The following is a 24,561-nucleotide window of genomic DNA, read 5'->3' on the forward strand; positions in this document are numbered from 1 at the left end:
ACAAAAGACTGTATCACTCAAGTTAAAGTCCCAGGATGAATATTTCCTTAGGAGTCTACAAAATAGCTAGTATTATTGCTTTCAAAGTATCGTAAATTTGATAGAGTTTGTGTTGAGCAATAAAGTTGGTATTTTTAATTTTAACTCCATTTTCCCATGGGAAGTTTGAAATCTCTTACCACCAAAAGTTTGCACTTGAAGCCATACTTCAGCAGGGAATAAAGCCAGAACTGTGGAAGTCGCCTAAAATCCATGAAGTTGGAAAGTAATCATGCTGAAAATGGCTGACAGAAATACTGAAGCTAGTCGGACAATTAATCATATTATTTAGCCACTAACTTAAATATTTTACAAGCTGTCCATCTTCTTGTTATATAAATTAATACATCTGCCTTATTGCCTATGAAAGCTAGGTCAGAATTTAGGTGACTGCTAACTGAAATCATGACTCATGTGAAATGGTTAGGTCCCTTATTTAGAACTATTGAGACTGTGGCTTTAGGGTTAAGGAACTTGGACAAACCACATGATAAACTTACCATGGTAAGATATGTGATATAATTTCATGGGCTATTTGTCTTCCACTTACTATCAGTTTTGTTGACCAGAAATAATCACTTGAGAGTTTGGACGTTTTGGGAAACCAGAATGTTGTAGTGAAAGGCTTAGAGCACAAGAAAACATACTAGGAGACTGAAGCACAGAAAAGTAGCAAAGTGCTACACTCACAGCTGGCTTATTTGGGAATTCTGCCTGCGGCTGACCTGACACTCAGGAGCAAATTGAAACTCTCTCCTCTTTTTCCCCATCTCACATGCACTTCTTTTTTTATTTTTTTATTTTTTTATAGTTTAATGTATTTTAATAGCAAACTTACAGGAACAGCACAGAAGACAGACAACATTAAAAACATGTACTTGCATGTAGGACAACTCAGAAAAGTATAGTGAATGGATGGAATCTACTGTATGATAAAAATGCTACAAACACCATTTACTTGCCGTCAATAAAAAATTTACTTGTTTTGAAAAAATCCAAATGCTGGCATTGTCCAGAAAAATTTAACAGGTTTATTTATAATTGTTATAAAGTTGAACTGCTGAAACTTGTACACTGAAACATTTTGACTTGCATTAATGCTTTACATCCCCGCATTTACATTAAAAATCCACACACAAATGAAAATGGAAAAACTGCCAATACTTGATTGCTGTCCCCTATTTTCCACTCGCAATCATATACTTAGGTACCTTTTGACCCATGGGAAAAAATATCTAATGTTCAGAACTACCAATAACAGGAAGAAGAGAAAAAAAATTTTTTTGAGAATGAAATGTTTACTGTCATAGTGGATTCTTAAGCATGTTTTCCACGTATGCGGCGTGCTAGCTGGATGTCTTTTGGCATAATTGTTACACGTTTGGCATGGATAGCACACAGGTTGGTGTCTTCAAAAAGGCCAACCAGATAGGCCTCACTTGCCTCCTGCAAAGCACCAATAGCTGCGCTCTGGAAGCGCAAATCTGTTTTGAAGTCCTGAGCGATTTCTCGCACCAGACGCTGGAAGGGGAGTTTGCGAATCAGAAGCTCAGTGGACTTCTGATAACGTCTGATTTCACGAAGTGCCACGGTACTGGGCCTGTAACGATGAGGTTTCTTCACCCCTCCAGTAGAGGGCGCACTCTTGCGAGCGGCTTTTGTAGCCAGTTGCTTCCTGGGTGCTTTACCACCAGTCGATTTGCGGGCAGTCTGCTTTGTAGGAGCCATGGTACAAAGACCTCCTTACTTAACCCCCCTTCTCCTTCGGCTGGAGCTCGGCGAGCGAGAGGCGGCACTGGCGTTAGAGAGCCGCCGGCACGGCGGCGGCTGCGAACACTCACATGCACTTCTATTCCCAGAACCATAAACACTGGTGAATAGTGTTGATAATTCAGCTATAATCTGTTTCTTTTTTAAAAAAGATTTATTTATTTGAAAAGCATAGTTACAGAAAGGCAGAGGCAGAGGGAGATAGAGAAAAGACTTCCATCTGCTGATTCACTCCCTGCATGGCTGCAACTGCCAGAGCTGGGCCTATCTGAAGCCAAGAGCTTCTGCCGGGTCTTCTACATGGGTTCAGGGGCCCAAGGACTTGGGCCATCTTCTACTGCTTTCCCAGGCCACAGAAGATTGTAAGAGGAACAGCTGGGACGTGAACAGGTGCCCATTTGGGATGCCAGCACTGCAGACCTGGGCTTTAACTCACTGCGCCACAGCGCTGGCCCCTATAATCTGTTTACTAGAGCCAAGTTCAGCCAGTCAAATTAGATGAAATTCCTTGGTAATAGTGAAAATAACCCAATTAAAATAAAGGAAAAAGATAAATTTATGGAAGAGTGAATGGAGAACCTCACAGAATGAAAGTACAGAAAGCACCGACTAACTGTACAAGAGTTTAGAGTCAGCAGTTAGACATCTGGCAGGAACTTACTTGTGCCATCACACAGGAGTCTCTGAGACACCATCAGCTCTCTTCAGTAACTGCTCTGTTTCTCTGTGCAAGCCAGCTTTTCTCTGCTTCTCATGCAGTGGTCAAAATGTCCATTGTCCTTTGTCCCACCAATTTAACAAAACCTTTCATAAATAGACTCTCTTGTCATGGACCCATTCTCGTATTTCAATCTTTAATCTTGAATTCCTAAGAGAGAGAGAATAGATTGGAGCAAACTGAGCCTTTAGATTGGTTCCAGTCTAACCAGCTATCTTCTACCTCTGTTCGCTTAACTGTTGCCACAGGATGATGGCCACTTTGAAATATCATGGCTTCTCTATGATAGAGGAAAGTTCTCAAAGAAGACACTGTGACTAGCAAGTTAACCATAAATGAAGTCTGACCAATACTTAGTGTATTTTGTTTCTTAATGAATTTAAAGTTTCTAATAGCCAACTTGTAAATAAAACTTCAAATGTAATTGGGCCATAAGTAGGAAATTTCTTTGTAATATGAAGGAGAGAAAAGTAACCAATTCTTCCTGATGACAATGATTATTTACTATAAATAGCAAAAACAAGTGACAAAGATATCAGTCATGTCACTATTTTTTTTAATGTACACGTTGCAGTGTAATTTATAATTATTTACTTAGATATACATTTTTACATGAGAAGTACATTAAAAAACAAAGTTTTCTTACAGAGATTATTTTATTTCATTCAAGTAACAGCAATATGATGTCAGAACAATACAGGTAGTGCTAAATGTTTTCAGATAAGTGATAAACAATACCATAAAGGCTTTAGAAGGCTTTAGAAAATACCACATATATTTTGATGTGGTGAAAATGAGTAACACAAAAACTAGATCATACTATAAATGACACCAAATACACAAGATGTATAATTTAAGTCAGTTTAAGAAAGGCTTATATGTAAAATAATAAATTGAAATAAGGTGTTAATGAAGATTACAGAAACACAGGTATAAAAACTGTTAAGAATTGTATAGGTCATAAATTTTAACAATTAGATTTTTGCAAGCTGAAAATCTTGTTCTATATATGTCAACACTGGTATGAATTTTGTTCATCAAAAAATGTTTTTCAAGCATCACAAATTTTAGTTGCACAATGACTAGAATAATAAATTCACATGATATGTGACTCCTTTGCAAATATATATTATAGATGTAGTTATATATTTGAAAATATGTAGCCAGGATAGACCTAGCTAACATGAAATTCATTTTGTAAATAAAAGTAGGCAATAATAGAGATCTTTATGAGACTTCCAGGGAATTTAAAAAGAAATGCTCTGTTGAGTAGATATTTGCAAAAAGTAATGACTTAAGAATTCAGAGTCAGATGACAGGAAATGTCATAATTAAATCATGTGCTATATATAGAGGGCTTATCTAGTATGTGAGCCATTTCAGCACAAAAATGAGAGTAAAAATTATACCACCATTTAGAAAAATTGGAACTTCACAAACATTTACCCAGTGCCGCAAAAACAAAATTTCCTACTTCTTTCCAGAAGATAGGATAATTTCATCCTTTAGATAGTTTCCATTTTCTCTAATCTCTGTTCTACCTGTGCTGAGGGAATATGCCAAAATACTATGCAAAAATTCTTCTTGTTTCAGCCTAATTGGGAACCAGAAATAGTGAATATCTCCAGGGATTTCTAACTCAACATTGCAGGCATGAAATTTGTGGAGTGTTCTGATCAGGGCTTGAATAAGAATATGAATTCTGTTTATTCCAATGCCCTTAAATCTCTAAAACCTTCCAGGTCAAATCTTCCATGCATCTAAACAGTGACATTTTAAGCCTTAACTGAAGCTGAGTCAGTTGTAGCCATACCAGAACGAGTCCTATGGAAGCCTGAGCCTACCTAACGCCTCCATCCAGGAGCCAGGCCAGAAAGGCCAAACTCAGACTAAGCCTGTTACAAGTTCAGCCAGCCTCTGTCATGTTGCTTATGGTCATTTGGACACTAAAGGCAAGTCAGCAAGGACCCCATCCACTCCACTCCAAAAGCAGGCTTCAGCAATCCTTAACTCTTTAATGGCACCCTAGGGACTAGTTAATCCCAGCTTGTCTCATAATCTTAGGGCAACGAACAGTGTAGAAAAGCCTTAAGTCACCATACATCTTCAGTATTTGCTCCCCTGTTTTGTCTTACTTTCCTACTCCAACCTGCTCATTTTTTCTTCTACTAATTCCTTGGTTTTGTCCTTGGAAACTTCAAATCCAGCTGCAAACCATTTGCCTGAGTTATCTCGACCTCTCACATTCACTTCACATTGGTGCCTCTTCCCTTTGTGTGTTTGTTTACAATAATCTTATTGAGGCAACATTTAAATTTTACAGATGGCCCAGTTATCCAATGTGATGTTGCATGAGCTCTATCCCGATCACCTCTCCAGTCAAAGGCTAGAACATTTCCATCATTCCAGAAACTTGCCCCAGGACCTTTTCTGTTAATTGCCTGGTCCCTCCTCAAAGGATCAGATTACTGATCCTTCGACCTGCCACGTCCATGTCTGCCATTTAATACAATTAAGTTTTTTTCATCATCTGGCAAATCAGTCCTTGATACTGTGTTCTGAATTCTCAACTGGATTATGAAAAGACAAATCTGCTTGTAGCTGCATATTTGGTTAGAATGTAAGCCACATGGTGACAGGGATTACTTCAGTTCCTGGTACTGAAACTGTAGACGTTTCTGAGTACATATTTCTTGTGGATACCTAACATCTTTAAGAAAGAGATTGAAATGAAACAAATATGAGAGAGCCCAGGGAGTTGGCAGTGATGGGGTAAATGATTGGGTCCCCTGCCCCCATGTGGGAGACCTGGACTGTGTTCCGGCTGCAGCTCCATCTGGACTGGTGCAGGCATGTGGGAAGTAACCCAGTGGATGAGAGAGTTCCTTCTGTATCTCATTCCCTCCCTCCCTCTCCTTCTCCCTGTCTCTCTCCTTTCCTCCTCCCATTTGATCTCCATCCCCTCTCCGTCTGCCCTTTGCACTGCCCTCCTCAGCCCTCTCCCTCTCCCACAGGAATTTCAATGACAAGAGAGAAAAGACAGATCTCCCAACCCAAGTAGACATTTATGATTATCTTACTTTTTCTCCCCAAGTACAGCTAGGGGGCAGTCCCACAGTAAGTAAATTTCTGGCAACTAGTGCTTTTCAGAGATTTGTCAAGAACTCCTGAGGATATTTGAATAAATCATGGGGGAAAAAAAAGCACTTTTAAAAGCTACAATTTTAAAGTTTCTGTCACCATGGATAAGTTTTGCTTAATCTAGTACTTCAAGTAAATGCAACTGTAGTGTGAGTTCTTTGCTGACTTCTTTAGCCCAGTGAAATGTTTGGAGATTGTTGAGAGTGTCCACAGTGTTGCATGCTTTTTATTGTTAAATACTATTCTGTTGTATGGTTATATCACCTGTATCCTGTAGTTGGAGTGCCTTGAGGATTTTTTATTTGTTTCTGGGCTTTTTTGTTTGTTTTGTTTGAGGACTAAATCTATTATGGTTGTGGGCTTATTTTTCCTGCTTGTTTTATTCCAGAGTCTCACTACTGTGTGAGATAATTCAAAGCAGGAACGTAAGTAAAGTGCAGAAAAGTGGGAACAGGATTTATTTGAAGTGAGAGCATGAGGATACATTCAGGCATGAGTGCTGGCAACCCCCTGAGGAGAGAGAGAGTTCCAGAAAGTTCCTCCCCATCCAGTGGTCCTCTGCCTCTCTGGATCAAGTGTCTGCTTCATTGAAGCTCTGTATCTCTTCACTGTTGTGCCTGCCCCATGATGCTCTTCCAGCTGCAGTCCGCTATTCACCGTGCCTCTAGGTCCAGTGTTTCTGGGCCTGCCAATTAGCTGACAGTTGACAGAGTAGGGGGACAAATAATAAGGTTTACTTACCATCATTTGTGAGTGCTCAGTAAAGACTAACTAACTGAGTAGCTAAAGATGAGTTCATACGCCACACTTCATAAAGGGGATGGGGTGTTTAGGACTTCAGTGGCAAAGTATGGAAGGTTCCACTGAACCTTTTGATGCTGAGAAGTAGGCAGTCTGTCTCCCTGGCAGCTGAACTGGTAAAAAACTCCCTCACAGGAGTATTAATGGCTGCTGTGTTTTCTGGAGACTCTTCTATAGTCAGATAAAAGCAACTGAGATGAAATTTCTTCTGCATCTTCTTTACTCAAATATTTTCCATTTGAAAATAGTTTTTATACCAAGGATCCAAGTGGGTCACCACATTTCCAATGTGTAAAATCTCCCTAAGAGGGGGTTGTTTGATATAGTGGGTAAGACATCTGCATCTCATGTCCGGTGTTCAAGTCCTGGCTCCGCTCTTGATTCCAGCATCCTGCTAATACAAAACTTGGGGGTAACAGGCTCAAGGACTGGGGTTCCTGCCACCCATTTAGGAGGCTTGGATTGAGTTCCCAGTTTCTGGAGTCCACCTGGCCTCTGTCTTTTACAGGCATTTAGGGAGTAATCAGTGGATTGGAGATCTCTGCATATCTGTCTTCCATCTGTCTCTCAAAAAAAAAATTACAACTTCCCTAAGAAGCTTCCCACAAAGACAAGCTAAGTTGACTGCTGTGGAAAGAGATTCAGGTTAGAATTTGTGAAAGGAAAAAAATAATGGTAGGAGCAAACTATGAACCAGTTTTTTAGCCCAGAGAGCAGCCAGTGACAAAGATTTCTAGATGTTGAGCTTGGAATGTCTTCAAGTAAGGCTTGTAATGACAGTATCACAGTCATGGCTTTTTGCTGGTCAGTGCTCAGAATACGTGTGTGTTCTGGTGAACTGCCTGAATGGCCTGCACTGTCATGGTGACTATTCTATCAAGTCATCGAACTGCACATTGCAGGGCTTTAGCTAAGAGCAGTTTTAGTTTTCAGAATGGAGAGTGGAAAAAAGTCAAATTACTGAAAAATGTGCCAGATGCAGGATGTATTTTGCAAAGAGATGGGAAAGTTTAAAAAGCTCAAAGACAAGCCAGCGCCGGCTCACTAGGCTAATCCTCCGCCTTGCGGCGCTGGCACACCGGGTTCTAGTCCTGGTCGGGGCGCCGGATTCTGTCCCGCTTGCCCCTCTTCCAGTCCAGCTCTCTGCTGTGGCCTGGGAGTGCAGTGGAGGATGGCCCAAGTACTTGGGCCCTACACCCCATGGGAGACCAGGATAAGTACCTGGCTCCTGCCATCGGATCAGCGCGGTGCGCCAGCCGCAGCGCGCTGGCCACGGCAGCCATTGGAGGGTGAACCAACGGCAAAGAAAGACCTTTCTCTCTGTCTCTCTCTCTCACTGTCCACTCTGCCTGTCAAAAAAAAAAAAAAAAAAAAAAAAAAAAAAAAAAAAAAAAGCTCAAAGACAATGAATGAGGCTAAAATCACAAGAGTGGGATATAGCTTGCCAGTTCAACATAAAACTTCTACAAGCACCTCCATTTTGACCAAAAACAAAGACTTGGCTTGATCATTTACATAAGTGCATCAAGAGTAATTGGCAACATAGGTCTTTCGAATTTTGTTTTCTGCAACTTTTATATGCAATTCCAGATTAAACTTTCAAAAGCCTCTCAAGGTTAGGAAGCCAGGCCAAGAATTCATCATCATTCCTCACCTGCATTACCAATGGATTTGGATAATTCCTGTATCCTTGAAAACCCCCCAAATGTCTTAAGCTTCCTGGGCTTGCCAGCAAGTAACCTTACTTCCCCATCTGTGATGCTGGGAACCCTGTAAATGCAGAATTAAGCCACTTTTTCAAGAGGGCTTTGTAAGTATTGATGCCAAAAAGTCAACCTTGGTTCCTTTCATTTTTCTTGTCATATCTGTTTCTACACACATCATTCGCAAATATGACATTGCAGTCAAAGCCTCGGTAGTATAGCCAGTCTTCCCAATTTTGTACTATTAGACTAAATATCTAGTCTAATGAAAATTATGTGTGTAATTATATTGCCATTAACCTTATAATACTCAACAAGAGTATCTGAATTCTAGAGGGATCAAGTAGGTAGAAAAAAGATAAACATTTCATTTTTTAACAAAGCTATAATCTACTAAATTGTTGTGAATTACAGATACTTAAGAAAACAAATTAAAGAGATTCCTAAAATCCAGAAAATAGAATATTAAAGAACCATCAATGCTCCAAACAAAAAAAATAAAAATTATAATCATTCTTAATCAGTTAATTCAGTACAATGTAATTCATCCTTGTGCTGGATTAGCAGTTTTATGAAACCATCATCTTCTTCACCAGAGTTCTAGAAATCCTTAGCCAGTCTAATGATATCTCAATGAGAAACTTAAGACCCAAAGTAGCTGTCAAAGTCCTTCCCATAGGTCTCTAAGAGAGTCCTTTGAGATAAAGATGAAACATATGAACTTGCAGCCAATTATGAGCAAAAGTCTGTTAATATTTGAAGAAGTTCATCATTAAAATACTGATAAGGAAATTTTGATTGTTTCTGTGACATACATTTTAAGATAGTAAGTGGAGCAATGATTGATAAAATTATATCAGAACATTTCATAAACAACTAAGAAATTGAAAAATTTCTAGGAATTTTGATAAAAAAATTAAGCTGGAAATAACCTCCCTGCTTACTGGACGCTGAGATGAACTCTCTAAGACTAAAGGAATAAAAGTCATCCCAGGGCAGAAGCCAAAAGTTTGACTGATGTGACAGCCCTGAACTTCCGGAAAGTCCCTTGCCCCAGGAAAAGCCACAGGGTACCTAGCTAAAACAGTTCCTGACCACCCACCTGGCCTAAACCTATCCAGAAATCCCCTGTTTGCATGTAAACCATTCAAGTTTGTATGCTTCAATTACATAAGCAGACCCAATGAGAACCTGGGTGGGAACTTTTTCTATAAAATCCTACCTCTTCTTTGTCATTAGGGATCAGAATTGCTCTTCCTTCACTACAATCTGTAGATTGTTTCTTCTAAGAAAGTTATCCTTTTTGTTATTTAGTTTAACATTATTTTAAATGCTAGATTTTCAGCACCTTCAGTGCTGCCATCCCACATAAGGGCCAGTTCGAGTCCTGGCTGCTCGCCTTCTGATCCAGTTTCCTGCTAATGTGCCTGGGAAGCAGCAGATAACAGCTCAAATAATTGAATTCCTGCCACCCATGAGGGAGACCAGGATGAAGTTCCTGGTTCTTGTCTTCAGCCTGGCTGTTACAGCCATCTGGGAAGTTAACCAGCAGCTGGAATATTTCTCTAAAAAAAAAAAAAAAAAAAAAAAAAAAAAAAAAAAAACACCATCAAACTCTCTTTCAAAAAGAATTGGTTCTTTCCATAAGACACAGAATCTTTGTTCCCTAGATGGAATACTCAAAAGTAGACAAAATCCTTTATAATCTCTTATTGAGAGCAGATCAATAATATAAGAAGCCATTCTTTTAAGAGAGAGAAAAACCAGTTTTGCATTGCTATTTTATATTGATATTAAATTCAATTTTAAATGTCTTAATAAGACTGTTTAATCTTAGCCAATTTGGCTAAGTGAAATTCTTTCTGAGAAGGGCAGCTGAAGAGAGAGAGAAAAAGTGAGATCTTTTCTGTGTATTCTTTACAGCTATCTTTATCCTTTTACATTTTTGACCTTCACTTTCTCATTCTGAAAGAAACTTGAAACAACCCCTAAATAGCAACAATATTATTTTTTCACTGTAACAAAAAGCCATCTTACATTCCTGGAGCAGAGAAAACAAGGGAGTAGATAATTGTGAATTGCCTTTCATATACAAGCATTTTGTATAAATTTACAGATTTTGTGAATATACCATTCCACATCTTCTAGAAGTATATATGTCTTCCTAGTACAATTTTTCAATGTGGAAAAATACTTATTAAAAGACACAAATATCTTTAGTATCTCTGTAAACACAAAATCCAAAAGTATATAAGTAAATGTAAATACTTCAGAAATGTATCTTACATGGAAAAGATTGGACACAATTACTTGAATTAATTTAGTACAACTGTAAGGTTCAAGTTACCAAAAAGATTTTTTAAATTACTTCTTTTTTAAAAAAATTGTTTTATTTATTTAAAAGACAGGGTTACAGAGAGAGGTAGAGACAGAGAGAAAGAGAGATCTTTCATCCACTGGTTCACTCCCCAAATGGTCACAGTGGCCAGAGCTGAGCCTATCTGAAGCTAGGAGCCAGGAGCTTCTTCTGGGTCTCCCATGTGGGTGCAGGGGCCAAAGAATTGGGCCAGGGCCATCCTCCAATGCTTTCCCAGGCCATTAGCAGGGAGCTAGATAGGAAGTGGAGCAGCCAGGACTTGAACTGGCGGCCATATGGGATGTTTTAACGTGCTGCACCACAATGCCAACCCCTAAAAATTACTTCTAGGAAGAAATTATAAACACAATCCTTGGTGAAGTACCGTTTGTCACAATCACTTTTTTAAAAAAAGATTTATTTATTTATTTGAAAAGCAAAATTACAGAGAGAGAAAGAGAAATCTTCCAACCTCTGGTTCACTCCCCTAGATGGCTACACAGCCAAAGCTGGGCCAGACCAAAGCCAGGAGCCAGGAGCTTCATCCAGGTCTGCCACATGGGTGCTTGGAGCCCAAGGACTGGAGCCATCTTCTACTGCTTTCCCAAGGATATTAGCAGGGAGCTGGATCAGAAGTGAAGCATCCAAGACACAAACAGCCAGAGTGTTATGATTGTTTTGTGGGGGTATGGGGGGTGGTCAATAAAATATGTAAAACTTGTGTAGCCTGTGCTGTTAACTTCTGGGCACCATACTTCCAGCTCCATCTCTGTTACTAGCTCTGTGACCCATCTAGCTCTCTGACCCTGAACCTATTTCCTATTGATCAAATATGAAATGGAAAGGATATGAGTTCTGTCTTTGTCGCTGGTTATTGTAAGGTTCACAATAAAAATGGAGGGACCTATAGGAAAACATTGTACTTGAAAGCATTATCATAGATAAGTTCTCCATTTACTGCACCTACTGTGTTCCCTGTTTTTCTCAAAGTGCTCATAAACTTCATTTATTCACTCATTCATTCCACTACTGCTTCTTGGGCACTCACTGTTTGTAAGACAAAAAAAAAAAGTAATGAGAATACTTGCAAGCAAACTTATTTGCTTCCTGCCATAAGACAAATATCATCAGTACCAACTCATTTAATCTGAACAGTTGGTCTCCTTGTCACTCATGTTACTTCTCCAGAGTTACAGGCAGGCATCCTTTTGTCTCACAGAAGTCTTAGGAGGAAATAAAATGCAGCTCTGAAGGCTGCAAATTGCTTGCAGTGTGTCACTTTTCTACCTTCCCTTTGGATTTAAAAGCCAGAAATCTTCTCCCCCATCCCCATTCCCCCATCAAGGTATGGTTGGAGAAGACCCATGCTTGGCTGATTTTTATGGCTCTACGCTGGGCCTCCACCCCCACCCCCACCCCCACCCTGAATGAGCTGTAAGAAATAACCCTGCTACTTGAGGAAAGCACACCAAATGACAGGCAAACCTGTCGCTCATGCCTTCAGCATCTTAGGTGCCTGGCAAGTGAGTGGGAACCCACATATCAACCAGCCTCTGGTGTTCATCTCCAGGTGACCTGTTTCAGAGCAGGGACAGTGTGAGCCACCTTCCAGCTCCATCAGTCCTTTAGCCATACTGCCTCTGGGCTCAAATACTTTCGAGAAATTCTTCCAAAATAGAGATGTTGCGAGAGTGACCAATTTTTATTGACACCATTGTTTTACGTATGAATTTGCTTGGGGTGTGTATTTGGCTTAGCTGTTAAGATGCTGAAGTCCCATATTAGAGTACCCCGGGTTTAATTCCTGGCTCCAGTTCCTGAGTCCAGCTTCTTGCTAATGCAAACCCTGGGAAGCAGCAGTGATGGCTTAGGTAGTTGGGTTCTTGCAGTGAATATGCCACCGTTACCCACTGTTACAGCATCAGCCTACATACAGAGTGCAGTGGCCAGAGTAAATATGTAAACCCAGCATAAATCATAAGTGGATGCTGGGAAAGAAAGAAAGAAAGAAAGAAAGAAAGAGAGAGAGAGAGAGAGAGAGAGAGAGAGAGAGAGAGAGAGAGAGAGAGAAAGAAAGGGAAAGAAAGAAAAGGAAAGAAAGAAAAGGAAAGAAGGAAAGGAAAGGAAAGGAAAGGAAAGGAAAGGGAAGGGAAGGGAAGGGAAGGGAAGGGAAGGGAAGGGAAGGGAAGGGAAGGGAAGGGAAGGGAAGGGAAGGGAAGGGAAGGGAAGGGAAGGGAAGGGAAGGGAAGGGAAGGGAAGGGAAGGGAAGGAAAGTGTGGGGAGCAACTCGGACTAGACTAAGTTACTGGAATTAAGACTTATTCTATGCATCTGCTCTCCCACAATATGGCGCTGGGAGAGGAGTAAACAGCTTCTACACAGCTGCCTCCAGTTCGACCAGTAACCTGCAGGAGCTGATCCTGCTCCTGATTGGAGGAGAGCAGCGTACTCGGCGTGTGGGCAGCAGAGTTGGGATTGGTGGAAGAGGACTATAAAGGAGGAGAGAGACAACATGCACCAGGAACATCTGAAGGAACACCTGAGGGAACACCTGTGCAGCCCCCGAGAGAGCCGGCCGGCGGTGTGCCGCTCCCCTGCGGAAGTGGGGAAAGTGGCAGGGGGCCCGCCCCTCCACGGAGGTGGAGGGACGGCAGCCAACCCGGGAAGAACCAGCAGCAAACCCGGGAAGGGCCGAGCAGACGAAAGAACAGCGCAGGGTCCTGTGTCTTTCCTCCGCGAAGAGGGGGAGCGACAGGAAAGGAGAGAAAGAGAAAGAGAGAAAGAGAGGAAGGAAGGAAGGATGGAGGGAGGGAGGGAGGGAGGGAGATAAAGGAAGGAAGAGAGAGAAAGGAAAAAAGAGAGAAAGAAAGACCTAAAATTAAAGCTTGGAAGGATAAATATATATTCCTGAAAAAGACAACCCAAACTACAAAGGCAACATCATTTCATTACCATTCATGACTAAATTGTAAGTATCAAGAGTTACTACTTATTAATCAGCAAAAACATATTTTGTTTTGTGTGCTTTATTTCTGCTCTTCAAGTTCCTGTAACTGTAACAATGTTCTTATCAAACAGATTTGCTATAACTTTATCACACTTACATATATTCCCTGGTTTTATGGGCACATAAGCTCTCTCAACACAGTGACAGGAAGAATTTATAGCAGAATTTGAAAATGAAACAAGGCTGCTTGTCATACATGCTTACTGAATACTTAGTCAATAATTTAAAAATTTGTTGCATGGAATTTAAATACATCATTTTTTATTTGAAAATCTGGGTCTGATTATTTGTGAGTTTTAGGAATTACCAAAAGCTTCTTTTGCTTCCTATGTGAGAAAACTGCTATTCTAGATTTTCTTTTATTTTCTTAAGGTTACACAGTAGTTTATTAAGAGCCTTCACTCCCCACCCTCACATTCTCTGGGTCACTTTCTGTGTTCGTAGATTTTTCCATGCTAGCCCAGGAAGATTGACTGGGGCAGGGGTGAAGTGTACTGCTCAGTGAGACTCGGGAAGTGGCTGTAGCTGCCTTTCTTGTCCTGCAAACACACCAGCCACAGATCCAGCTCCTCATATGGTGCCTTCATTGGGCCACCGTCTTGGCCTCTCTCTGGACCTAACTCTCCTGCAGGATATGACTCTGTTTCAAGAGCATCCCAGTGCAAACACTGAGCCACCAGGCAGCTACATTTGCAGTCATTGATGTCAGTGTGAGTCTTGCCCATCACACTGGGGGTCCCAAAGATGTGAGGTAATCATCCCGAATCTGGGGGAACTGCCTCATCTCCACCAAGATCTTCTTGGCATTAGCAAGTTGCTTCTCCCCCTCTTTGCAACGGATACACATGCCATAGGAATGAAAAGGCAGAAAGGGTAGCAGGCTGTCTAATATTTGACAATAGATTTGTACACCTTTTCAGTGTTCCTGGCAAGATTCACATTTGCCTGGGGGTCTGTGAAGAGGTCCGGGGACTGCTCAGTCTCAGTCTGATAGGAACTTTGCAGGAGGAGCCCAGTTAGGTCCAGGCAATAGGGCTGCTCCCTGGATAGAATTTCAGCAGGCAGTAGATTCATACTTCCAGAAGCAACACATCATTAACAGCTACCAAACAAAATGCTGGCTTCTGATACCAGCAAATCTGCCCCTGATGGGTGAGGGATGAATCTGTGATGTCGTCTGACACCAGGAAAAGGATTCGCCACAGTTACACACACCAGCCCACGGTCGGTGCCTGCTGAGACTATGGGCAGCCTGCCTCCTTGGTTTCAGTAGTATTGTACTCCAGGGGCTTCCTCAGCTGGGAGACAGCAACTCCTGCTTCCAGGTGCCCAGTCTCATCATCGGTCAGCACCTTACCACTCTAGGAGAAGTATTGGATGAGATCCTGCTTTTCTTGGGCATAAATATCTGATCTCTGGTCTCCACTCGTTCTGAGAGGGGAGCAAATGTCTCTATTCCTTGATACCAGTTCTTGCTTGGTCTTATTCTAGATTTTCTGAAACAGAAGCATCTCAGTTGATAAGAGTTGAAAAGAGAAAGAACAGGAACAAAATAGAGCTATGTGGTAGACAATTTTATCATCTGAGAGAAGCCTAATTATTTATTATAGACTGCAATCATATTAATTCTTAATTCAAATACCTCTACATCATTTTTAATGTAAGTTTAATGTGAAGAGAATGGTTCTTGTGACATAACTTATCAAAGTTAATGAAAGCAATAAAAACTGGATTTGTCTTTTAGACTAAAAAAACCCCCACCAAATTTACACACAGAAGGTGATATACAGCAATGACACAAGCTATAGTCCTGTTATCAGAAAATAGCACTATTGAATTTCACTGGACCAGCTCGAGTTGTCATATCATGTTGCTTCTATTGTTTTTTATAAAATAAATAGCCTTGTTTATCATGGTCCAATGTGACAGAACAGTGTAAGGCCCTATTCCAAGCTGTGGTAGCAGGGAAGAGAGTATGTATCACCATTCAACAAAATGTGCAAAATTCTTTGGATTTCCTATTTTTTAAAGTCCACATTCTTTACACCTTGCTCACTGGCTACTCTACATCTTCTGCAGCAAAATTCACAAACATATTTACTGATAACCCAATAGGAGTGCCCACTCAGAAAAATTAGGGTCTTTCTTAAGAAATGCTGGAAAATAAATTGATTTCACCAGGGGCAACATAACTGCACTGTGTCATGTACCCTCACTTATAACCAATTAAACTGCACTTTCACCACAGTTAAAATGTACCTTTGCAAAATAGCTCTGTTCCTTTGTATATAAAGGTATACTATGGAAATCTTGCAATGCACCAGTCATGATAGTAATTTCATTTACCTGTCTCTCTACCTCCCCTTGATTTTTCTCATTTTCTCCCCAGCATCTTATGGCTTTTCTTTTGTAAGTAGCATTACAGAACCTTACAGTGAGGGCACAATAATGAAGAAAAACAAAACTAATGGGAAAAATTATAATCAAGCAGTCCATGCCACATTTCTGCATGAAGCAGTGGAGGCAATTAACAATATTGGTCATACCTGAAGGAAAAGCTTTTGCTGTTGTTTCAAGGCTCATTTTTATACTGATAAACTATTGATTCTGCAATGGTTTCTCCATAATATAACTATGTTCTATGTCCTGAGGTGAAGCTGAAAGTAAGAAAAAAAAAAGAAAGAAAAAAAGAAAATTAAAAAATCAAAGAAAATTGATAATGGGGATCCCATTTTCTCACTAGAAACTGGAAAATTCATTTACTCCTTATGGACTCTAAATAAACTGTCATTTTACTTCATTATTGTGTATATATGTGTGTACTATTTGTGTGTAGATGTATTTTATCTTGGGGAGAAGGGACTATAAGACACAATGCCTTAAGTACTGGGTTCATATTCAGAGTATTTTGTGCTTTCCTTACGTAAATCTCATAGGACTTTTTAAAAAGGCTAATGTTCAAAACACACCAACTGATCCCTTTTTACCTTCATTGTTTGAGAGCTTCGTGACTTATGTTGGAGGAGGGAAGTGTAGCTTGCACCTATTATTAACATAGTAAATAGAAGAGCCAGGCTGGCACAGTGTCCATTTCCTCTTGCTAATAGCATCCCAATTGTTCACCACACTCCCACAGAGCCAACGTGTAGGCCTATGGACTAAGTTAAATCAGGTAAAATCAGACCTGCTATGAGATCTGGGCAGAGTGGCATCAGAATGGAAAACAACTAAAACTGATTCCTCTCGATCACAGGAAAATTGTTCACTCTTTCTTGTAGAGGAGAGTCCCATGTATGCCATGGGAGTTTCCAAGGTTTGATAGTCATGCTTTTCCTCCAGTTCCGTGAGACACTGTATACATGCCAATAAATTCTTTTGTTTTTCTTTTTGCTTACATTAGTCCTGTTTCTAGTTTATGTTTCCAAAGCGCTCTAACTGAAGTAGTTAGCGACATATTCTACCCTGTGTGCAAGCCACTAGGCTGCTCAAGAAAATTGTCCATTTCCAATGTGTAGAATAGGCTTTTCAGAAGTCTAGCTGTGATACAGTAAATAAACACCCATACTGATTTCGATCTAGTTAATTCTGAATCTTCTCCAAAGCAGCATCAGTTTTATTTGTCAAATGAGGGCATATTTTTGTTTTAATTAGTTTGAGGATTAATTGAAATACAAATTATTTTCAAATCCTTTATAAGTTGTAAAGAATCACCCAACTATTATTAATTTATTCAAGTACCTATTTTTGAAAAGGGTTCCAAGATCATTCGATGGGGGGAGGGGGATTAACATATTTTTCTTTTTCTTTCTTCTTTTAAGATTTGTTTTAATTATTTTTTAAAGATTTATTTATTTATTTGAAAGTCAGAGTTACACAGAGAGAGAAGAGGCAGAGAGAGAGAGAGGTCTTCCATCTGATGTTCACTCCCCAATTGGCCACAATGGCCAGAGCTACGCCGATCCAAAGCCAGGAGCCAGGAGCTTCTTCTGGGTCTCCCATGCAGGTGCAGGGGCTCAAGGACTTGGGCCATCTTGTACTGCTTTCCCAGGCCATAGCAGAGAGCTGGATTGGAAGTAGAGCAGCCAGGTCTTGAACCAGAGCCCATATGGCCAGGGCGTTAACCCACTGTGCCACAGTGCCAGCCCCTGTTTTAATTATTTGAAAGGGAGAATTACAGAGAGAGAGAGAGAGAGAGAGAGAGAGGAAGAGGGAGGGAGAGACAGAAGGAGAGTGATCTTCCATCTGCTGGTTCATTTCTCAAATGGCTGCAATGACCAGGGCTGAACCAGGCCAAACCCAGGAACCAGAAGCTTCTTCTGGGGCGCCCATGTGAGTGCTGGGGCCCAAAGACTTGGGCCATTTTCTGCTGCTTTTCCAGGTACATTAGCAGGGAGCTGGATCTGAAGTGGAGCAACTCGAACCAGTACCCATATGGGGTTCTGCACTGGCTTAACCTGCTACACAATGCTAGTCCCATTTTTTTTTTGAAGATGTGTTTATTTTATTTGAAAGGCTGAATTACAGAGAGAAAGTGAAAGAGATAGAGAAAGAGAGAGAGAGAGAGATCTTCTATCCACTGTTTCATTCCAAAGATGGCCACAATGGCCAGGGCTAGGCCAGGCTGAAGCCAGAAACTTAGAGCGTCATTCAGGTCTTCCATGTTGGTGGCAGGGGCCTAAATACTTGGACCATCTTCCACTTTTTTCTCAGCATGTTAGAGGTGGGCTGGACTGGAGACAAAGTAGCTGAGTCTTGAACTGACACTCATATGGGGTGCTGGCATCATAGAGAGTAGCTTAATCCACTGTGCCAAAATACTTCAAGAATAGACTTTTTGACAAATGCTGCTGGGACAACTGGTTAGCCACATGCAAAAGAATAAAGTTGAACCCTCACCTCATTGTATATACAAACTTTAATAAAAATGGATCAAAAAACTAAATGTAATAATGGGGTCATCAACACCCCACTTTCATCAATGAACAGATCAACTAGAGAAAAAATAACAGAACTAATTTACACAATAGACCAAATGGACCTAATAGATAGCTACAGAACATTTCATCCCACAGCTTCAGTATACACATTCTTTTCATCACTGCATAGAACATTCTCTTGGGTAGACCATATACTAGACCATAACAAATTCAGAAAAATTGAAACCATATATATTTTCTTTTTTTAAAAAAAGATTTATTTATTTATTTGAAAGTCAGCATTACACAGAGAGAGAGGAGAGGCAGAAAGAGAGAGTCTTCCATCTGCTGGTTCACTCCCCAAGTAGCCGCAGCGGCTGGAGCTGCTCTGATCCGAAGCCAGGAGCGAGGACTTCTTCCAGGTCTCCCACACAGATACAGGGGCCCAAGGGCTTGGGCCATCTTGTACTGCTTTCCCAGGCCATAGCAGAGGGCTGGATCAGAAGTGGAGCAGCCAGGACTCAAACCAGCACCTATATGGGATGCTGGCACTGCAAGAGGCCTGCTTCGCCACAGCACTGGCCCCATCATGTATATTTTCTGACCACAAATGTGGAGAAAATGGTTCATAAAATACTGTTAGTGGGAATATAAACTGGTACAACCATTGTGGAACACAGTAGGAAAATTCCTCAGAAAACTAAAAATGGATCTACTATATAACCCAACTATCCCACTACTGGGAAATGACAGGAGAATGTGAAAGAGCAGGCTGCACTCCCATGTCTATAACAGCTCGATTCACAACAATTAAGATATCAAATCAACCTAGATGCCCATCAGTGGAAGACTGAACAAAGAAAATGTGGTATATAGATATGATGGAATATTATTCAACCATAAAAAATAAATACCATTTACAACAAAAGGGAAGGAGCTAGAGATCATTATGCTAAGAGAAATAAGCCATATCCAAAAAGAATAATATCACATGTTTTCTCTTATTTGCGGTAGTTAATATACAGCTGGTAAAAAAATGTGTGGATGTCAGATCATTTGGTATATCATTGTAACTCTTGCTTTACTGGATCATACCACATAAATGACATTGTTCTCTTGTTTCACATGTCAAAAAAAATTAAATGAGTGGGGGGAATTGTGAGGACTCGGAGAGTAGTAGCAATGCTTGGTTCTTAATTTGGCTGTTGGTTATGATAGTGATCAGATGAGAAAAGGAAAAAAACCTCATTGATCTGTAAAAAAAAAAAAATCTAAACAGAATCATATTGTTCCCCACCTCATTTAAACACTGTCACACTTGGAAAATAGAGAACAAACGTTGTACCATGCCCTGGAAGACGCCCCCTGACCTGGCCCTCCTCTCATCTTGAACCATCTGACCCTCTATTGCTGTGCACCTGCCTCACTGGTCCTCACGTTCAGAACCTATGGTTGCCTCTGCCTATAACTCTCTTTCTTGAAATTTTCCCAGATCAGCCTCCATCTGTCCTTTCAGACTTCCATTCAAACATGGCCTCCTAACATATACAACACTAAGTATTGTTCTCAGCCCCATCTCTCTCTCACATCTTGTTTTCCTTTTTTCATGGCGTTTATCAAGAGTCTAAGTGATCTTTACATAATTTTTAAATTTTTATTTATTTGAGAAGTAGAGCTACAGACTCTGAGAGGGAGAGACAGAGAGAGATCTTCCATCTGCTGGTTCACTTCCCAGATGGCCACAAAAGCCGAAGCTGAGCTGATCCGAAGCCAGAAGCCAGGAGATTATTCCTGGTTTCTCACACGGGTGTAAGAGCCCAAGCTCCTGGGACATCTTTTACTGCTTCCCCAGGCCATAGCAGAGAGCTGGATCAGAAGAGAAGCAGCTGGGACTAGAACAGGCACCCATATGGGATGCTGGCACCGCAGGCAGAGGATTAACCTGCGCCTGTACAGCACTGGCCCTCTATATAATTTTTTCTTAAAGATTTATTTATTTATTTGAAAGGTAGAGTAACACAAAGAGAGGAAAGGCAGAGAGAGGTGTCTTCCATCTGCTGGTTTACTCCCCAATTGACTGCAATGGCAAGAGCTGTGCCAGTCCAAAACCAGGAGCCAGGAGCTTTCTCTGGATCTCCCACATGGGTGCAGGGGCCCAAGGACTTAGGCCATCTTCTACTGCTTTCCCAGGCCAGAACAGAGAACTGGGTTGGAAAAGGAACGGGGGTGGGGGGATGGGGGGAGTGGGGGGGGGTGGGCTCAGACTGGCGCCCATATGGAATGCTGGCGCTGCAAGTGGCGGCTTTACCCACTGCACCACAGGGCCAGCCCCACCCCTATATAATTTTTTTAAAAAGCCTTTTGTGGGGGCCGGTGCTATGGCATAATAGGTTAAGTGTCTGCATGTGGCACCAGCATCCCATGTGGGCACCAGGTCAAGTCCTGGCTGCTCCATTTCTGATCCAGCTCCTTGCTGATGGCCTGGAAAAGCAGTAAAAGAAGGGCCAAGTGCTTGGGCCCCTGCACCCACATAGGAGACCTGGAAGAAGCTCCAGACTCCCGGCTTGAGATCAGCCCAGCTCTGGCTGTTATGGCCATTTGGGGAGTCAACCAGGGGATGGAAGACCTCTTTCTCTATCTCTCCTTCTCTCTATCTGTAACTCTACATCTCAAGTAAACAAATAAATATTTTTTAAAAGTCTTTTTTTGCTTAAAGGACACAATCAAGACAATCCACAGGTTAGAAGAAAATACTTACAAATCAAAAAACTCATAATGAACTTGAGCCTAGAAAATGTAAAGAAATTTTCTAACTAAATAATAAAAGAGAAATAGCTTAATTAAAGTGTAGGAAATTAACATTTCTCTAAAAAAAGTTATACAAATAGCCAATAATCACATGAAAAGGTATCATTGTTAGTTGTGAGAGAAGTGAAAATCAAAACCACAATAAAGGGGCGGGTGCTGTGGTACAGCAGGTTAACGCCCTGGCCTGAAGGGCCGGCATCCTATATGGGTGCTGGTTCGAGACCCTGCTGCTCCACTTTCCTTCCAGCTCTCTGCTATGGCCTGGGAAAGCAGTACAAGATGGCCCAAGTCCTTGGGTCCCTGTATCTGCGTAGGAGACCTGGAAGAAGCTCCTGGCTCCTGGCTTCAGATCGGCGCAGCTCAGGCTGTTGCGGCTAATTGGGGAGTGATCCAGCGGATGGAAGGCCTCTCTCTCTCTCTCTCTGCCTCTCCTCTCTGTGTAACTCTGACTTTCAAATAAATAAATCTTTAAAAAAAACACACACACAATAAAATACTACATTACACTCCCTAGGATGACTAGAATTTAAAAAGTCAGATAATGATAAGTGTTGACTGAGATATGGAGAAAATTGAGCCCTAATAAATTACTGGTGGAGATGTCAAATGGTGTAGCTACTTTGGAAAACAGTTCAGCAGTTTATCAAACAGTGAAATATTGAAATGTCATAAGATTCATCAATTCCACTCCCAGGTATATACAACTGAGATAAATGAAAGCATACATCCACACAAAAATTCAAACACAAATATCTAAAGAAGCGTTGATCATAACAGCCAAAAGGCAGAAGTCCAAATGTCTATTGATTGATGCTTACATAAATAAAATGTGGTATATCCATACAATAGAAGAGTATTTGACCATAAAAAGGAACAATGTTTTGATCTGTGCTACAACATAGGCAAACTTTGAAAACATTAGTGATTGCTTAGGGGTGAGGAAAATGGGAGGATGTGGAGTGTGAGGTGAGAAGGACATTCTAAAGTTAAATTTGGTAACAGTTGTACATAACTGTGAATATACTAAAAAGTATTGAATTATGCAGCTTAAGTAGGTGAATGGTAAAGTATGTGAATTGCATTCAATAATGCAGCTTCTTAAGCCACCATAGGCAAATAGAAATTGCACACCTCCAGGCAGATATTCAATAACAATAGATGAAATAATTTTGGTGCAAAAATTATATAATCATGTTAGGATCTACTTAATTTTATTTATATATTTAGAAATCATTTTATGCCCGAAATGAATAGATACATCAAGTAGCTTGTGCCTGGGACCCCATAGCAGAGCATATGGTCCGAATCTCTTTCCTCCATATTGGGTTTAGAGCTCAACACAGGACAGATGCAGAACCGTGCTTTCCCAATCTCCTGTGAGCATTTCTTATTGTGAGTAGAGGTTCCTTTGCTGGGGGAGATTGGAAGGTTAAATGTGCTCTTTGCATTGGGTTATTGCCCCTTCTAACTTTTCGTTCATATCTCCATAAACACAAAAGCAGGAGGAACTCACTCTGGGACTCTGTTAAGGTTTTCTACTTCTCCCTTATTACCTCCTACTTCAGGATTGACTATCATCATGTTTTCTCGGAGACCTTGGCAGGCAACCACATTATAGTATTTATTGTATCCTGAGTCATTTTTTTTAAGATTTTATTTATTTATTTGGGGCTGGTGCTATGGCGCAGCAGGTTAATGCCCCAGCCTGAAGCGCTGGCATCCCATATGGGTACTGGTTCAAGACCCAGCTGCTCCATTTCCAATCCAGCTCTCTGCTATGGCCTGGGAAAGCAGTTGAAGATGGCCCACATCCTTGAGCCCCTGCACCCACGTGGGAGACTCAGAAGAAGCTCCTGGCTCCAGCCGTTGTGGCCAGTTTGGTAGTGAACCATCAGATGGAAGACCTCTCTCTCTCTCTGCCTCTCCTCTCTGTGTAACTCTGACTTTCAAATAAATAAAAAAATATTTTATTGATTTATTTGAAAATAAAATCTTTTTTTAAAAAGATTTTATTTATTTATTTGAAAGTCAGAGTTACAGAGAGAATGAGTCATTTCTTGTTATCCCCAGTAGTACCTGGAGATCAGACACTATGTCTTATTTATTCTAATTCTTCCACAGTGATAAACCTTCATTAACTTTGCACAGAAGGGATGAAAATGTTACATTTGTGTATACTAAGAGGTGGGCTTTTTGAAAATTAATTATAACATGAAATCATAAAAATTCAGAGTTACAAGAGACTTTAGAAATTATTTGGTCTAATACCTCAATCAATGTAAGAAATCATTCCACAACACTCCAGAAAAATGCTTTATTCTGCCACTACCTGGATATTCTTCATGCCATGGAATACAATACCTTATAAAAGGGGCTCATTACATTTTCAACTAGCTTTTCTGTTGAAAGGTTCATCATTAATGTTAAACCTAAACTTGTAACTTCTACCCTTTGATTGGTCTAAGATCCGTCATGTATGGCTATACAACATTATCTAATTCATCTTCCTTGACAGCCTATTAATTATTTAAGGACACTATCATAATCTCCCTTGTCTTCTCTGTGCCAAGCTTCCCACTTTATTTAAGTGCATCCTGGAGGCATGGTTTCTGGACCTTTCACCGCACGTATTCAGCTAGTCTGGACACCATCAGATTTTCAATGTCTATCAAGTTGTACATGGAGCCCAATCCATGTGACCAGCTTCAAAAACACAGATGCCTTATCCTTCCTTAAACTCTACCTTAGGCTTTTGTTAATGGTTCTAAAACCACTTGAGTTATTTTGATAGTCACGTCATACCACAATCTTTCACTGAGCTTGCCATAATCTAAACTCTTCAGACAATTTTTTTTTGCTTGCAAGAATACTATGAAGTCAAATTTCCTAAGTTCTTAAATTTGCAATTAATCTTTCCAACCTTCAAACAACGTTCGACATTGATTTTTGTAATAAACAAAATGCCCTGCTCAAAGCAGGTGCTTAGCAAATGTCTGTCCCTCCCTTTCATAGCTTTTATCACAGAAGTCATATTGTGTTTATTGTGTCATTATTTGAGAGGAGGACACGATTTTTTTTGTCATAACTACACTCTCATCAATTTTAAAGTGAAGTATACAATAGTTGCTCAAAAACACCATTTCTTTCCATATTTCTTTAACTGCATTGCCATAATGCTAAAAACGATAGTAAATTTTGAGAATTTGTTTGCTTGCATCGTCAAGTGATTCAGCCAAAACAGTTAATCAACTGTTCTCATGGTCTCAAGCAATCTTCCTAATAAAAGGCTAGGAACATAAACC

The 24,561-nt window shown here is 40.6% G+C and overlaps 1 protein-coding gene across 1 annotated transcript; it reads right to left on the reverse strand.

Moving 5' to 3' along the window:
- Nucleotides 1-823: 823 nt before the first annotated feature.
- On the reverse strand, nt 824-1,843 carry LOC138848813 (histone H3.3A-like). Its single transcript, XM_070069697.1, has one exon. It carries the CDS (start codon nt 1,765-1,767, stop codon nt 1,357-1,359), a length of 411 nt encoding a protein of 136 aa, XP_069925798.1. The 5' UTR covers nt 1,768-1,843; the 3' UTR covers nt 824-1,356.
- Between the last annotated feature and the right edge of the window lie 22,718 nt (nt 1,844-24,561).

Source organism: Oryctolagus cuniculus, chromosome 2 (assembly GCF_964237555.1).
Source record: "Oryctolagus cuniculus chromosome 2, mOryCun1.1, whole genome shotgun sequence".
Lineage (NCBI taxonomy): Eukaryota > Metazoa > Chordata > Mammalia > Lagomorpha > Leporidae > Oryctolagus > Oryctolagus cuniculus.